General features: G+C 42.1%; 1 protein-coding gene across 3 annotated transcripts in view; it reads left to right on the top strand.

The window, feature by feature from the left end:
* RCOR1 (REST corepressor 1) overlaps nt 1-17,153 on the top strand; it is a 139,717-nt gene extending 122,564 nt beyond the window's left edge. For all 3 annotated transcript variants that reach the window (XM_075926533.2, XM_075926532.2, XM_089778345.1), the window contains 5 exons: nt 2,046-2,240; nt 4,062-4,139; nt 4,919-4,976; nt 6,423-6,652; nt 10,603-17,153. In XM_075926533.2, the coding sequence (XP_075782648.1) occupies nt 2,046-2,240; nt 4,062-4,139; nt 4,919-4,976; nt 6,423-6,652; nt 10,603-10,644 (603 nt within the window). In that variant the 3' untranslated portion in view covers nt 10,645-17,153. The remainder of the gene's footprint in view (nt 1-2,045; nt 2,241-4,061; nt 4,140-4,918; nt 4,977-6,422; nt 6,653-10,602) is intronic.
* Nucleotides 17,154-17,390: the final 237 nt, after the last annotated feature.

Genomic DNA, 17,390 nt, shown 5'->3' with positions numbered 1-17,390 from the left:
TTCTCTAGGACATACAATGTGGGGAGGAGGTTGGGGGGTTCTCAAACAGTGTTTCCTTTTTTAGGCAGAGTTGGGGAGCTTCCTTATTTTACTCTTTCATTTTCAATTTAACTGAAATGATTGGGGCTTTCTCATAGTCATAACTTCATCATACAGAATTGGAGAATGAGAGCTTCTTTCTTAACATTTCCTCTTTCCTGGACTCAGTGTCTCTTATTTCTTTGCTTTCTAAGTGGTATGAGATGAGTTTTGCTTTTTTAAACTTCAATTCTCAGCCGTGGTACATTGTCTCTTATCTATGAATGGCCTTATACATCTGAGAGAAGCACCGCCAATCTCCATATTAATATCCAGGTTCTCTATTGTGGGATTTAAGTTGATTTAATTCTACAAAGATATACCATGGGCCAGCAAAGCAACTTTTCCAAAATAGGTTAGATATTTAAATTCTCAAAGCCTGCACAGTATATGGAGGGTCTCGACGTGCTTGGAGCTGTCAGAAGCTATTCTGCTAGAGCACTGACTTGTCCATAATATAAAGAAGTTACATATTCTGTGAACTCAATAAAATAACAATCTGAAGTTGTTTACACTTACAGAGAACATCAAATGTATATTCCAGCCTTGTGGGAGATTCTCGCTGCAGGAGCTGGGTGTTATCATCTTGCAGCTTGAGTACATTGTATTGGATTCATGCACAGGCCTGTGAATTTCTGTGCGTAGATGAAATACTCACCAATCTGAAATCTCTAATCCACTTCAAATCCAGTTTAGTTATCAAAGCTCTCCATTCTAAAGCTGAATGCAAACTTGCCTCACTGGTCCATCATTAAATCTGTCTGGCTATTTGTGTGTTTCTGCTGTTCTCCCACTCCCCTTGTGCAAGGAGATGTGTTGTAGGGAGATTTCTTGAGCAAAATGGTTTCTTGCTACGGGGCTGGCTTCAGTGTTTTAGGGCTTGAGCAAGTCTAGGAATGTAACTGGGGCTTCTCTTGTTTTTTCTTTTTCTATGTTTTTTTTTTTTTTAAGTTTGTTCTTGGCACTATTCCATGCCCTATACAACAAATTTAATCTTAGAATGGAGGATTTTTATTGCATGCTAATCTAAAGTCGTCTTTGGAGGTGATATTAAAGAGATTCAAATGTGCTTTTTTGAGAAGTGTGAGGGGTAACAGCTTTTCTGTGTAATAAACTGCTGAAATGAATAGAAAAATTGGTGTGCCAGAAGATCTGATTATAGACACAGGAGGAAAATATTTATAGCTTTTTGGATCAAAATACATTGATCAACTTGGTAACTAATTCTTTGTAGAAATGTAAAGTTGTGTCTGAAATAGATCGCCTTCTCCCTGCCAGGAAAAGCGATCTTTTAGTTTGAATTTCTCAGTCAGGCAAAAAACTATATCTTTTTAAAGGAACTACTGTTTGTCAACACTGTCCTAAAATGAAGTGAGTAAAAATTCCTTGATTTTTTTTTTTTTTTTTTAAGCATTACTTTGCAGTCAACTCTACCCTTGTGTTCGGTCTTAAATTAGGTTGTGTTTGTTTTTTCCTATGTCCGGCACATAGGAAATTGCTCTACAAACTCTTATGTTGTGTTCACCTGCTCTTACCCCATCAAATTGAATTTCCTTTGGGAGAAGAATTGAACTGACATATTGAGGCCTAGTTATGGGGGGTGTGAGACAAGTGTTTACAAGTAGCCAAAAACATTTCACTGACTATTAGGCACTTGTCCCGGAAATGGAAGCCAACTAAAAAAGCAGCAGTCATCTCTTGTACCTGGAAAGTCTGTGGTGATGTAAAGAAAAAATTAAAGTGGCATCATTTTATTTTTGATCACTGTGCCCTATTGTACGATATCACACACAGGATTTAATTGAAACATATCTGATTTCCACCAGAACTGAAGGGAGAGATGTAATTTTTCAAAGGCGCATATGTCACTAAAGAGTCTAACCCCATTGACGTCAGCCTCTTTGAGAGGTAGTGGGATTTTTCCCTTTTTTTGAAAATTCAGTTTGTGTAAAATATCTGCTTCTCAGGTGCCACCAGCTGAGACAATGCCTCCAGTGAAAAAGGAGAAACACAGTACACAGGCTAAAAACAGAGCAAAGAGGAAACCTCCCAAAGGAATGTTCCTGTCTCAAGAGGATGTGGAGGCCGTTTCTGCAAATGCCACTGCTGCTACCACTGTGCTCAGACAACTGGATATGGAACTGGTCTCAATCAAGCGACAGGTACAAACCACTCCAAAGACAGCTCAGGTGTAAATTTGGCAACTGATATTTTAAAGGTGCTGCTGTTAGTCACCATTTGCGTTGTTATTGGGGATTTATAGCGTGTCTGTGATGGCTTATAAGAGGACGTGGCTTAATTAACAAGCTGCCAGTCTACCAAAATGAATTAGTGCAGTACTGTTTAAGTCTAGCTTTGTAGATACGGAGCAACAAGAAATCGTTCATTTTGATCCAAAGAGTTTGTCAGCCCTTTGTGTTAAATCTGGTATTGCTTGTATTATTGAATTTGAATTTTGCTTTACATGGTATATTTTCCAACAGTAGCTGCTTTGCATCTGTCATATTTAGCTTTCTTCACATTTTTCTCATGCCACCTTTGGAATAGCTATAGTTGCTCTGCACTTCTGGTTATAGGTCTGTTCTCTGGCATCTCCAACAACCCTGTTGAATCTCTTCAGTCCCCCTTACCCCTATTGCTGGCGCAAACAGGAAGCCCTTATGGAGCTGAAGTCTGCATTGGGCAAACACAGAATTCTTCATTCTGTGTCTGTCGAGCGTGTGCATCAGAAGATGGTTGTGGGTTTTTTTACATTGTGTTTTTTTTTTTGTTGTTTTTTTTAAATTGGATCTTGACGTTTTGTAAGTTTTGGCATCAGCTCCAAATGCAAAGCTGAGATTTTCTTGTGGTTTGACACATGCTTTCTGCAGGCAGGCACTGTCTAAGCTTCCCCACATATTTCTGCACTGCCATTGCTTCATGCAGAACTGATCTACTGGCAAATGTCCTTTGAGCATCTAATAGCCAAGACAGAAGGGGTAATGAATTGCTTCATGGGTTGAGTCTGTTTGCCTGTGTGAGATCTGAACGCTCCCTTCCTTGACTTCAAAATGTAGAGCTGGTTTGGGTCCATCACTGAATATTTTGCAGTCATTTTTAGCTATGAATTACTACCGTATTCATTGTTTTAAGGTAGTACGGAGGACCAACAGAGGATGGGGTCCTACTGTGTTGGACACTGTACAAACAGAACAAGAAATAGACTAGGGGTGTAAGCGACTAATCGACTAGTTGACTATCCTATAAGCAAAAGTTTGATAGTCAACACACTATTTGACTACTCGCTTCCCGTCCCTCACCCTTGCTGCCTCTATCAGAAAGAGGCAGCAAGGCGGGTGAAGAAGGGGGGAGGGGAGGAAGCTGGCTTTAAAGCTGGTTTCCCAAGCTCCAGCTCCGTGGGAGGGGGCAGGGGAGCAGCAGCAGCATTCCACCTTGAAATGTGTGTGAATCCCTGCCAGGGCTCATGGACATTTCAAAGCGGAAGCACCGCATGGAGCCTGGGGCCAGTGGAGGACTGAGGCCCCCTTTGGCCTCAGGCTCTATGCAGTATTTCAGTCTTTGAAATGCACAAGAGCTCCTGCTGGGGCTCTTGTACGTTTCAAAGACGGAATGCTGCATGGCTACGTTTCAAAGGTGGAGTAGTCGGGGCGGGCTCTTGCTATATTCTAAAGCAGAAGTGCCCTTATCAGCTAATCGAATAGTTGATGGAAAATCCATCAACTATTCGATTAGTTTATTAATTTTAACATCCCTAAAACAGACCCTGCCCCAAAGAGCTTACAGTGCAAATGGATTTAATAATCATTCCAGATGTTCTTGTACTTGTGGGACAGATAAGAATCTCCATCTTTATAAAGAGATGATGCAGGGAGAACTGCAAAGTCAAGCTGGTCAGTTGTTCGCACGGGCAGATGCTACAGAGCTTGTTTGAAACATTTTCATCCTTGCTGAAAGTCACTGCTTCCTTTTCTCCCCCCTCCCAGATTCAAAATATCAAGCAGACAAATAGCGCTCTGAAAGAAAAACTTGAAGGTGGAATAGAACAATACAGACTTCCAGAGGTAGGCTAGTTCACCTGTTGCTGTGTATGCATCTTTTTGCATTCCCCAGTAGCAAGTCTTAATTCTTGCTTAAATGTCAGAGCTGGCCTGATGTAGATACAATCATTCAATCTACTGCCGGCTAGCATAGAGACTAATCTAATGGTAATTGATCTTTGAAGGAGGGGCGGGTGAAAGAGGGTAACAGCAGCTTTCAGTCTGTAGTTAGCTGATTGTGAAACTTGTCTCAAATGTAAGCATTCAGATTGCTGGTCATACTTAGCACTTGTTATATTCTTTTCAGAGTTTTATCGTAACCCCCTTCTGAGAGAGGTAATTATTAGCCAATTCCACAGATCAGGGGATGGGCCAGAGAACTTAATGGTCTGACTGGCTGAACTGCTGTGTGCCCACAATTTCTGTTAGAGTTATTGGGTGAGCTGGGTAGTTGATACTTCTAACGATCAGGCCATAAGAAATTTGAGTAAGACTCCAAAGGGAGTTGGTAGACAACCAATGAGGAGAACTCCTGACTCCTGACTCTGTGCTCAGACCATGGGCTGAACCCCACACTTCTGTGCGATGTTGTCAGTTAACTATGGAAACAATTTTTTTCAGTTAACTGACTTGATTCCCTTTGTTGCTAAAAAGAATAAAATGCAATATTTTCATAGGAAGAAAAATACTGTATTTGAAGGCTCTAGCAGTTAGTTTATTGCTGCATTCATACATGAATTTACAAACTCAGATGAGTAGAAGTCCATTGTTTAAGGAAATGAATTACTTTGTTTGACACCTAGGTCGTTCAGAAATTTAATGCACGTTGGACCACAGATGAGCAGCTTCTTGCTGTGCAAGGTATGGAACTATAAAACTATAAATCTTTCCTACTTCAGCAGGTGAAGTACAATTGAACCCTATTGCGTGTCAAGCTGGGATTTCTCCTTCAGTGGCTAATGGAAAATCTTGACATTGCTATATATTGTTGCCAGATAAACAGGGCCTAACACAAAAACAAACAAACAATCCACTCCTTCCCCTTTTTGAATGTCTTGTATCAATGTTCATTTGGGTAAACAGATCGTTTACCTGCTTTTGTACCGGGGTGGGCAATAAGACTGAGGCGGTTCACCAGAGTTAGGGCTGCCACCACTTTATTTACCTGCATCTCCAGAGGTATGAGTGCTTGCAGTTCCCATTGGCCGCGGATCACCGTTCCCAGACAATGAGAGCTGCAAGAAGTGGCATAGACTGGCTCATATAGCTCCCATTGGCCAGGAACAGCAATCCGCAGCCAATGGGTGCTACGAGCACCCATACCTGAGACACAAGTAAGTAAAGCTGTGGTGGCCCACCAGGGGCTAGCCCTGGGGAACGGTATCCAGCCCACAGGCCAGTTATTGCCCACCAGTATCACTCTTAGTGCAGTCACTGCCATGCTGCTTGTGCATATATAGCATTTATAGATAGATTTGGTGGATTTAGCATTTCAGGTTTGGCTCAGAATACATCACTCATTTGTATAGATGTCTCTACCTCTACCTCTATTCTCAACTTTTCTCCTACTCTCACTTTCTCCCTCTCCCAACTTGATGCCACTTTTCATAGTGGTGTAGCCAGAGACGGGCCCAGACCATCGAGCATTGCCAGCAGATCTAGAGAAGTGATTATTCCCCTTTATTTGGCTCCGGTGAGGCCACATCTGGAGTATTGTGTCCAGTTCTGAGCCCCCCCCCACTATAGAAAGGATGTGGGCGCATGAGAGAGGGTCCAGTGGAGGGTGACCAAAATGATTAGGGGGCTGGAGCACATGACCTATGAGGAGAGGCTGAGGGATTTGGGTTTTAGTCTGCAGAAGAGAAGAGTGAGGAGGGATTTGATAGCAGCCTTCAACTTCCTGAAGGGAGATTCCAAAGAGGATGGAGAAAGACTGTTCTCAGTAGTGACGGAAGGCAGTACAAGGAGCAATGGTCTCAAGTTACAGTAGGGGAGGTCTAGGTTGGATATTAGGATAAACTATTTCACTAGGAGGGTGGTGAAGCACTGGAATGGGTTACATAGGAGGTGATGGAATCTCCATCCCTAGAGGTGTTTAAGTCTCTGCTTGACAAAGCCTTAGCTGGGTTGATTTAGTTGGGATTGGTCCTACCTTGGGCAGGGGGCCGGATTTGATAACCTCCTGAGGTCTCTTCCAGCTCTATGATTCTATGACCATGGGGAAATTCAGCTTTGGATCCTTACATTGTGGCTTATACTCCTCTCTACCTGTTGAAACCGTTTATATAATTCTTCTTCCATTTTCAGCAATCCGGAAGTATGGCCGAGACTTCCAGGCAATCTCTGATGTTATTGGAAATAAATCCGTGGTGCAAGTGAAACACTTTTTTGTAAGTTACCGGCGTCGTTTCAACATAGATGAAGTTCTACAGGAGTGGGAAGCAGAACATGGCAAAGAGGAATCAAATGGACCTAGTAATCAGAAGCCTGTAAAGTCACCGGATAATTCCACTAAAATGTCAGAAGAGGAGAATGAGGTAAATCTGTGACTAAAGTTTGGACTGTGAAATGCTGGTTGCTTTAGGTTCAAATATATAAATGAATTCCGAACAGGGGACTGACATTTTTCACAGCATTCGACCATCTTATTTTTGTGTGTGTGTCTGTCTATGTAAAAAACACAGAATAAAGTATATGAGCAGATTCCCCTGTGTATGCAGTTCCCAGTGACAATATTGGGAGTAACTTAGTGATAAAAGACCAGATGGGTTGTGGTGCTGATGAAGCCTTTTCTATAGCAGATGCTCAAGTGCTTCAGAATCAAGAGGTTAAAAAGAGGCCTCCCTCTTTCTGATTTATCATTTAAGGTATTTTCATGTGCCAGTACTAGTAACTGGCCACAAACCAAGAACACATTAGTTTGGGTCATGCATTGTTTTTTCTAAAATAAAAGGCCATGTGATAGACATATGTAAACCACATGCCAACTTAAGAGTCCACTGCTTGTTGGTTGGGTATGCTTTGCTGGAAGGAGGCAGAAGTGATGACCTTCAGAAAGGAGTACTGAAAACTGACAGAAGTCCTTACTTTTTACCCTGCCTGCCAGTACAAGAGCATGTGAGACATTCTTGTTGTACCATGAAACTAATGGTCAAGCACCTACCTGAATTGGTACTTTATAGAGCATGTAGTCAACTTATGATGTTTGTTCTCTTCAGAGAAAAGTAAATCCAGTCCTGGAGGTGAACTTTTAAAAGAGCCAGATCAGTTTGCTCCCATTTTGAATAGTTTTGAGTTGAGAGGTCAGTTCTGTATGAGGAAGGAAGAGATTGTACCTTCTTTCCTGTAGGCAGGTTCAATCCTGGAATACATAGCACTTTGCCTCTGTTGTCTGTGGCTCTGCTTCTTTTGGCAATTTGATCTGCAGGATCAGTCTGGCAGTGCATATGAAAATGCTAGCTGGCCAAGTACAAGACCCTATTCATCTCCTCCATTTTCTACCTCAGCCATATCCTCATATCTGTGGCTTTTCTTTGTCCCTGCCTAGTAAGTGCACCCAGAACCACTATACAAGTTTTGATTCTTCAATTGACTATTTCCACATATAGTGCCTGTCAAATCGCAAATGCTCCCAGTACCGAAGGCTGTTCCCTAGCAGGATCAGCGTAGTCCATGCATGCAGCCCTGCTCTCCTCATGTTCTGCACAATGGGAATAAAGAGGGCTGTTGAACCACTGTCCTTTCGTGGCCTAGGATGTACAACTGTCCAACGATGCATAGCAAGGGTGTTCCAGGTTAACAGTCTTTTACTTCCCAACCACTGCCAATGTTGAAACTAGAGTTTTAAAGGGAATTTTGAGAGCCATGCACTGTCTCTCTGGATCTGTACCGACATTCGGGGTTGTTCATTTCATTCCCCCACCTCCGTCCCTCCCTTTAGATTCCAACATTCCCACCTCCTGTCTACTGGGACAGAAATCATCTCCTTGGAGTACACCATTCATTTCCATTCCTCCTCTTTCAGGGATCCTTAACAAGATAATTCTTCTGCAGGAGGTAGAGTTGCTCCTTTAACGAGGGCTTTCTAGAACTAATATCTCTGAACAGCAAGGGAAGAGGCGTTCTACTTGAAGTACTGACACATTCCCAAGAAGATAGGGCAATGAAAACCCATTCTAGACCTTAGGGAGCTGAACAGATTCCTCCAGAACAGTGTTATCAGACAACACGATGGCAGGGAGGAGCACACCTTCTAGCTTTGCGTGGCCTTTGGAACTGGTGCAGTCCCAGGTAGATTATCTTGACATGGTGCACCTGGCAGAGATCCACAACACTTAGTGAATTCTCTGAGTGGACATTTCTCCACAGAACACAAGTGGGAGCTGCAGAGCTCCCATATCTAGGAGGCTTCTGAGTGTGGGGCCTCTTATCCACAAATCTGTGTCCCAGGGAACAAAGGCAAAGACTTGTGCTCCAGAGGGACTTGCAGCACAGGCTGTAGATGATGCATTTCTCAGGGCCCTGAGATCAACATACACAGATACTCCTCTTACCTTGGATATGGAAGGGGATCGGACAGGACAAGGTGCAAGGCGTCCTCTTAACACTGGGTTGGACCTGACTGTTCTGGTTACCCCCCTTTTTCAGCTATCCATTCAGCTGCTCTGTCTTCCCCCTAATGTGTCAGCTGTTAACCCATGACGAGAGACAGACCTGTCACCTCAACCCAGCCATGTTTCACCTGAAGGCATGGCACTTGGATGGTGAAGTTAGAAAAGGTCTGTTTGGTTGGCAGCCAGGCTGTCCTGTGCAGCAGTAGATAGGACTCTGCCAGGAAATATTACAAAGCAAAATGGGAAAGATGAATGTGATGTAACTAGGTATATGAATGGATAACAGGTTACTCGGTGAGTATCTCCCTGGAGGAGGTTGAAACTTGCTGTAGGAGGCAGCAAGGGATGGGGGCAGGTGCATCTGTGGAAGAGCCCGGGTATATTGACTAATCATATAGTCATCTGTACCTTGTCTAGGGATGTCAGGATATCTATGGAACTGCATCTGAAGTGATTGCTTTGGTGCTTTGGACTAAAACTGCTTGCTTTCAAAATCAGACCTAATAATACAAAATATCACAGGTCACTGCTACTGAACTTTTGCTTTCTCATTTTGTCTGTGTGAAATCTTAGCTTCTCCTGCTTTCCTAGTGCTTTTTATGTAGCCTGTTGTAAAACTAGGTAAATATCTAGATGAATTGAGTCCCCTTTAGAAGACCTCCATGTACTCCTAGGGGCCCATGGGCCACTGTCCTAGAAGCTGACATTTGCAGTGTGTGAGATTTCCTCCCCAAATTAAATGGCTCTTGGAGAATCCTACTCTGCTACAAGATGAATGTCTTCTCAAAGGCAATGTGTGTGAGAGCGCTCTACTCAGGCAGCATCGATAGCTTCTCTTAGCAATGTCCCTTTTACTGACCGCAACAGACAGCAACTTGGAGCTCCATTCATAGCACCTCTAGGCATTGTGCACTGGTGTAAGCAGCTGCTTTTCCAAGGAGGAGAGTTGTTCAGTCTGTGTCAAAAGTTTCTAGCCATCCATCTTCTTTAGAGATGTAGCTTGTGTAGCTCCTGAAGCACACTACACGGAGCAACAATCACTGGACGGATGGGTTGCTTATCTTGTGGTAACCTGAGTTCTTAAAGGCCCGTTTGTGTTGTCCTATGCATAGTGCACTGTCTGACCCCTTGATCGCAGCCTTAATGTGAACTGCCAGTAGAAACAAAATGGCAGAGGGTCTGGCAGCCCCCTTTGTTCTCAGTGCCATAGCGTGAGGAGGGCAGAGGAGCATGCACAGACTAGACAGATACTGCTATGGAAAAATCTCCAGTCTGGGGTAGGGATATAGGAGGCTAACTGGTTACTTTGTAAGCAGGTGGCTTATCAGCCTGCTTACAAGGTAACCAGTTAATCTACCCGGTTGGCCGGACCTTGCTCACAGGCACGGTAGGCCTGGCAGGAGCAGCCCCCACAGCTGTCCTGACTGGCTGGACCCCACCTGTGGCGCCGTGGCTGGAGCAGCCCCCTGCCTACAGTGGTTAATCAGTTAAACAAAAAAAGCACATTTAATGGGTTAACTATTGTAGGGCATTTTTACATCTCTAGTCTGGGAACATGGAGCAAGTGTGCAACACTTAAGGTGAGTAATCCATCCTTTCTTTGGTTTTCCCTGGAAATGGATTTTCATGGCAAACTGTCACCTTTGTTTCCTGTGAAATCACTAACAATAAAGGTGGCATTATTGCTGAGCTTAGCTTGATTTATTTACAATATGCTGGAAGTCCTGTTTCATCTAGAGCAGAGGTTGCTGCTGTCTCCTTGCCGTGTGTCAAGAGTTGTTTCTTGTTCTCTTTCTTTCAGTATCGTACACTTCAAGAGAAGTTAGGAAGTGTGTGTGTACAGTTAAACAAGTGTCTCTTCTTTTTTCCTCTAGGCTACTTCTGTTCTTGATGTCAGATATGCATCTGCTTCATGAGAAGCTCGTGTAGCCTAGAACAATTTGTGTTGACTACTGTGTTATCCAGGATATCAGGTATTAGCAAACCTCAGACAGCCATCTGCATCATATCTATGTGGACAAGCAGCTATTACCAAAAAAGGCAAACGCTTCCAGTCCTGTGCTACATCTGCCTTAATTTCTCCTCATTCCTCCATACTGCCTCCACTTTCTTTCAAAAGCTCCATTTCATCAATGCCCTGCTAAAGAATGAGGACTTCTTGAACCAGTTATACCTGTGGGTAAAATCTGACAAGCCTGCACAGCAAAGAACTCCAGTGTTAGCAGCCCCCACGCTAACGTTACAATAATACTTGGTCCTCTACATAGGGTATAAGTACGTATTGCTGCATGGCCTTGTGATCTCTGCTTCCTGTATAAAATAATTATTATTCTTACAATGACACTATGATTAGTGAGCTTTCTATAAAGGAGAGGCTTATGCACATGCCAATGGCATCATGCTAACATGCCCTGTAATTGCAGAGTAAGTAAGTGGTTTTAAGTAATGCAAAGTGATGTGAAATGTTATTTGCAAGGTTGGGGTCAGTCTAAAGTTGTAAATGTAACTCATTACACTTCTGATTTGTGCAGTTCTTTCTTTCTGCTACATTAGTACACATGTTCTTGCTTCATAGAAAGCTCACTAACTGGTTGAGCGTTTTATTCCTGGATATTTTAATGGCTTTTATTTAGTGTAAAAAAGGGAAAACATAACCTGAAATGTGTCAGAGCCAGTGTATACCTGATGGCATTCAGCATTCACGTTGTAAATTTCTAAGTGAGTGGCATGCAACTTCCTTTTTCCTGACTCTCCATGGGATTAAGTCAAAACAACTTTAGCTGGTGCTTCTCCCTTAGAAATGTCTTTTTTTTTCTTTTTTTTTTTTAAAGTTGTTCCAGTGTTGTCATCCTCTTCAGCGCGCTGTGCTTGTCAAAACCATTAAATTGCTCCTGTCAGAGGAAGGGTAGACAAGTGTTACGGAAATGTAACCCTAAAATGTAGACTTCACTCTTAGAGACCTTAGAGGACAAGGACCATCTCATTGACTTAATTCAATTCTGTATTATGCTCCCTCTTTTGTCACTTTGATCTTCTTTCGCAAGACTCAATAGGACGTAGAAGTGATCTGATTAATCTTGTGCAATGTTGATGAACTACTTGGCTTTGGTGTGTTGCAGCCTCCTTGCTGATCACCGAGATTTCTTTGACATGGGTTTGGAAGGCAACAAACCAGTTCCTGATATCAACAAGGTTAAGAAACTGTGATTTTTAGTGTACCAGGGATAATGCCCTGGAAAGATACAACCGTTTGACTCACTTTTTGGATTTAGAAGCAATTTCAGTCCCTCTGCTGCAGGAGGTCCCTAGCTGTGATCCATGTACCACTACTGGCATATTCACTTGATGTGCCATCTAGTCCCTTAATTTTTTTAAATGATGGTGATACCAGTGGGAGCTGCTACTCTAAAGCACATATCACTTTCATTTTCAGAACCAGAATATGCAACTCAAAGGGGAGACCTCCTTAGTGCACCCACCTGTAGAACCCTCCAGTTCTAGTCTTCGAAGGGTTATGTTTGAGGGCTAGTTGGGGGGAATCTGTGTTGGTTTTGAGCTGAAGTTGTTCTCTGAAGCTTTGTCTCAGAATAGTTCATAATTGGTGAAGGGAGATGATGATAAGCTGCAAGCCAGTGCATCTAAGACAGGTTCTTGCTGCTGATTCTGGAGCTGGGTATGTGATGGTACCAGTTCAAGTAACTAGATGTAGCAGTGACGGTTTGCCCAGAGTACGGTAGTCATTAAGCATTTTATGGTTAGTCTATTAGAAATAGAAGGATTGAGCACAATTTTTCTTGGCATCTTCAAAGACATAGTGAAAACTTGGCTTTCCGTTTTAATTAGCCAGAGTTTGGACTGAGGCAGGACATAACAGCACAGTGTACTTGTCACTTCTCTGACGCCATCTTCTTGTTCTCCAGACTTTTGTTCAATTTTTTTTTCCCTATGAAAGAATCCAGAGCTTTTTTTGAGGCCGGCCAGTACAGTGCAGGGATGACTGGGGATGTGTTTTCACTGCAGAGTTAACTCAAATGATCAGAACCCAGGTGTGGGGGTGGCACTGGAGACACGGGCAGGGGGAGGTTGTGAGAGTTATAGCAGTGTTCCCTCTAAGTTGTGCAGCAGCACAGCTTCACAGGTAATTAATCAGCCCTGCCCAGTCAGAGGCTCAGGACTCCCTGCAGGATGCTGAGTGACTGGAGGGGGGGGGGGGGGTGATTAATCATCTGTGCTGCCTTGCATAGCTCCGCAATAGCCATCCTTCCTGGTGCAAAGGCGAAACCACAAACAGCTGTTTCTGCACTGCTGCTGGCCGTTGTGCTGCCTTCAGAGCTGGGTGCCTGGCCACTGCTCTCCAGCTGCTCAGTTCTGAAGGCAACACTGCTGCCAGCAGTGCAGAAGTAAGCCTGGGCAGGGGTCTGGGATGCCTCAGAGTAGCCCTTAGACCATGTTCCTTCTCGTTGGGGCTAGCGGTCCAGAGCTCCCCATAGCCTGAACTCTGACGTACTCGGTATTGCCCAAGGGGTATGCTGGCCCTTGAGCGGAGTACCCATGCCTGGGCAGCTCTTTGGTCTGAGTCAAAGGGCAGTGGGGAACAGCTACAGTTTTGGGGCCCTGAGCAGCAGCAAGAAGAGGAGGCAGGGGAGTTCTGTGGCTGTTTGTTTGCTGGCTGTTGTCCTGGTGCACAGCAGCTGCCCCACATTGTCCAACTTTGGCTTCCAACCTGGCCTAGGGGTCTGTTTGGGGGAGAGGAGGTGGGGCCAGCATTTACAGAGCCCTCCCCCCCCAGTTGTCTGTCTAACCCACCTCAGCCCTCCCCACTGAGAAGAACTTGGTGCTGCCTAGGGATGTAAAAAGGGTTTAAAAATAGTAACTGTATAACCGCCCAAAATTCCATCAGTTACACGATTAAATGGGCTCTCAGCTGTTGCTGGCTAGTGGCTAACTGGTTAAATTCTTGCATCCCTTGTGCTGCCCCTGCCCAGTTGTGAGCAGCCACATTGCAAAGCTGTACCTAAGCTACTGTGGCATTGCTGGTCCTGTGTTTCCCTGTGGGTCAGTAGGGCTTCTGGGGGCATATCCCATAGCTGTTTGTGCTGCAGTAAGTTGAACATTTCTGATTCTTTGCCACTGCATTGTGGGAGAGCTTGTCTGTCCTAGGAACCCCGGGGGAATTGTGGGAAGGCTCCGGAGGACTATCAGCCCTTGGCTGATTAGCCTCTGTCCTCATTGCAGAGTCCTAGTGAGGCCATGGACACTTGGGAATGGCTTTGCAGTGTGGCTGCTTACTCTGTCCAAGATAACTGATCACCTGCGTTACCAGGTGAAAGCTGCACCTGTGCTCTAACCCTTACCCAGGCCAGCTAGTCTGGGATTAAGACACCACTAAATTCCGGTGAGGGGTTTTGTGCATGGGTGGCAGTGTGGTTGGGGACAATTTAAATCCCAAATTACACTGCAGTGAAGACATATTCTAGGTGAACAAAAGCTCTGAAGGGTGTGAACTGCCTCATTCCTCTCTATGGGGGTTACATCAAATGCCCAATACTAATTAAGTTGTTCCTTATGGAGATTTTGTGTAAACAAAGGTCTTCTACCAGTTTAAATAAGGACATGATTTTTAAATATGGTGTGGAAAGCTGCCTGAGCACTCCCGGATTTCTGTGTAAATCAGGCTTATTTTAATTCATCTTACATCAATTAGAAATAGACTAAAACAAAATAACTATACCAGTGCAAAAAGCTTTCTTATTTTTAAACATCTTTAAAAAAAAAAACCCAAATTATTGAGCCTCTCTTGCATAGACAAGGCCTAAGAAAGAGAGAGGGTATTTCTTGTTTGGGTCTACTTGGAAAGAGAGTCACCACTTTTGATTTTGGTGGGCTGTAGGGAGGGAAGTCATCAAGGAAATTCAGGGGAGCACATAGTTGCATTTTGTACATCTGTGCTATTTACTGTCAGCAGTTTGATTTTGGCAGTTTGTGTAAACTGAGCTTTTCCTGTGATTAGATATCTGAAGAGTGTTTCTATCTCCCCTCCCAATTTGACATTCTGGCTCCTTAAAGTGACGCCATTTTTTCTAGCTAAAGCATTTTTATACCATTACTAGGGGGCTGCACCTGCTGCTTGCTAAGCTCGCAACCCCCCCCCCCCCCAGCAGCTTTCATGTGATGACATCCAGAGAGAGTGATGACATCATTCTGTTGCCCAGCGGGGGCGGGGAGAGAGAGAGAGAGACTGTCATTGACATTCTTATCTTGGCAAATGGCTCAGCATTTAAAAAAAAAATGCCCCAACACATTATTATACCAATAAATGTTTCTACAGTAGGTCTTGCTAAAATATCTCCTCAAGTTGGTATTGCACCTACCACTTCCTACCAAGTTTGGCAAACTTATGATCAGAAAAGTTGTATTTTGGCTTTCTGCCCAAAGGAAACTAGCATGTACAATTCATTTGATATCAGGAAGAAAAAAGTTGTATAAATCTTTTTGGAGGACTGCTATCTCATTGTAATTTTTATACATACAATATAAACCTGTATTTTAACTTTGTTAGGTTTCATTATTCTCTTACCTATTATGTTTTTAAATGCAAGAAATCATTTTAGCTTTAAAAGTTCAAATGGTTTGGTCTTAGTTGTATGGAGACGCTTTTTTTTTTTTTTTTTTTTTTTTTTTTTTAAACGGATCAAGCATTACATACATCAACTGGTTGCATTCTGATTGATGGGTCCACAAAGATTACTGCATACAATGTAATATTCACTTAAATTTTGTTTTTCTTAAACTATCAATGTGAATGTTATAATTATATATATTTTGTGGAATATGGGAATTTATTTCTCCTAAGTAAGTTATTGTGCAAAAATATGGTATAGTTAAAGCAAATAATAGTTTAATTTTTAGGTTTAGAAATCTTAAAGATATAAAAGTGTATTACATATGCATAAACAAATTTACATTTGTTTTATTTAATTTTTATGTAGCTGTGTAAAGTGCTAGGTAACTTTTTTCACTTATTCATTAAAACACCTTGTTACTTGAATATTGTGTTTAACTGGTCTGAAACACAGTGATCAATTTTTATAATATCTTTATAACCAAGGGAAAAATACATGCCTCAGTTGTGCTTAACAGTATAGCAACAATGTACAATCAGATCCTTAAGTCCATAATAGCCATAACTGGTAATGCAGCCACAAGGTGTTATGATATATTTAATACCAATTGGGATGAATGAATTTTAATGTTTTTTTACAAGATTTTTTACCCAGGAAGACCCCTGGATTACTGAATAAAAAGCATCTTTTTAAAATAAAAAAAATACAATAATTAAACTTTTTTTTCCCTTAAAGTGATGTCCTGACAGACAATTTTTTTTTCTTTCCAGGACAAACACATCTGAAACATTACTTACTAAAATATATTCTTTGTCACTTTAAATTTAAATTGAACCCTTGTTAGGGTTTTTTTCCTCCCCCTTCCCCTCTCCCCCTCACCCCCAAAATCTCCAACGTACTGTTGGTATTCATGCATACCAAATACGAGCCAAACTGTGCATTACACTAACTTGATCGCTGGATTTGTGAACTTAAGGACTTTGAAAAACTTCAGCTCAGTGAACTGCAGAGATATCGCTTTTCTGATATATTATTAAAGCCTATATAGAACATCTCATAGCCTATTCAAAATTGAGTGGTCTAATAATTACCCTTTTAAAAAATATGTATTTTTATTAGCTCTAGGGTGCCTTTAGCAAGTCAAATCTAGTGATCATGTGCAATGCCCTAAAACAAATACACTTTCTGCCACTCCCTGGATTAATGCAGCTTTTTCTGTTGATAGTAAAGCACAATTGCGGTGAAAGTTACAGTTCAGAAGATGGAAGGTCAGTATAGTCTATGCATGTTGTATAATAATGAGTGTTTACATTCATATTCTCCTAAAATTAAATTTATACTGGAGTGTATAGTATTCCATTATGTAGATTTTATCAATTTTGTTAACTACTTATAGATTACTTAAAGAATTTTTTCAAAATTTTAAAAGATGTATAAGGTTAAGTTCACAAATATAATGGAAATGCTGTACAGCTTTGGAAGTGATCAAATACTCGTTGGAGTTTTGAAGAAAGTATGTTGTAATAATGCTGTTGTAAGTAATATTTTAATGTCTTCTTTGCCTGTTTTCTATTATTCAGCACACTTACTGTGGTGAATGTTCATAGCATTATAAAATTGCTTAACCACTGAAACAACCTTTTTGTTTTTGAATTATCATTTTACTGTAAGAGGAAATATAGTGGGGGTGAAAATTCATTTGTGAAATTCTACATAATTCATTTTTCTATGATTTCCAATGTTTGCTGACATCAAATAAAATTTTTCAAGCCATTGAGGTAATAAAATTTGGAATAACAGATGCTGTTGCCTCCAAACGTGTCTCTGGAATGTGTGAGGGGTAGGTGCTCAATGACCTCACTTGTTAACACCTGTAACCTGGTCAGAGTGTCTCACATCTACTGTTATTTACATAATATACATGCACAGGACCATTTTCTGGCATAGTTCAATTCCTATTCAAATCAGTCTTTTCATGGATTTTAATGGGAGCTGAATTAGGCCTTGCACATCCAAGGCCTTGTAACAGGATGAGAAAT

Source organism: Pelodiscus sinensis, chromosome 5, assembly GCF_052426305.1.
Source record: "Pelodiscus sinensis isolate ZL-2025 chromosome 5, ASM5242630v1, whole genome shotgun sequence".
NCBI lineage: Eukaryota > Metazoa > Chordata > Testudines > Trionychidae > Pelodiscus > Pelodiscus sinensis.
The sequence above is the reverse complement of the archived record's forward strand: the minus strand, read 5'-3'. Positions and strand labels throughout refer to the sequence as shown.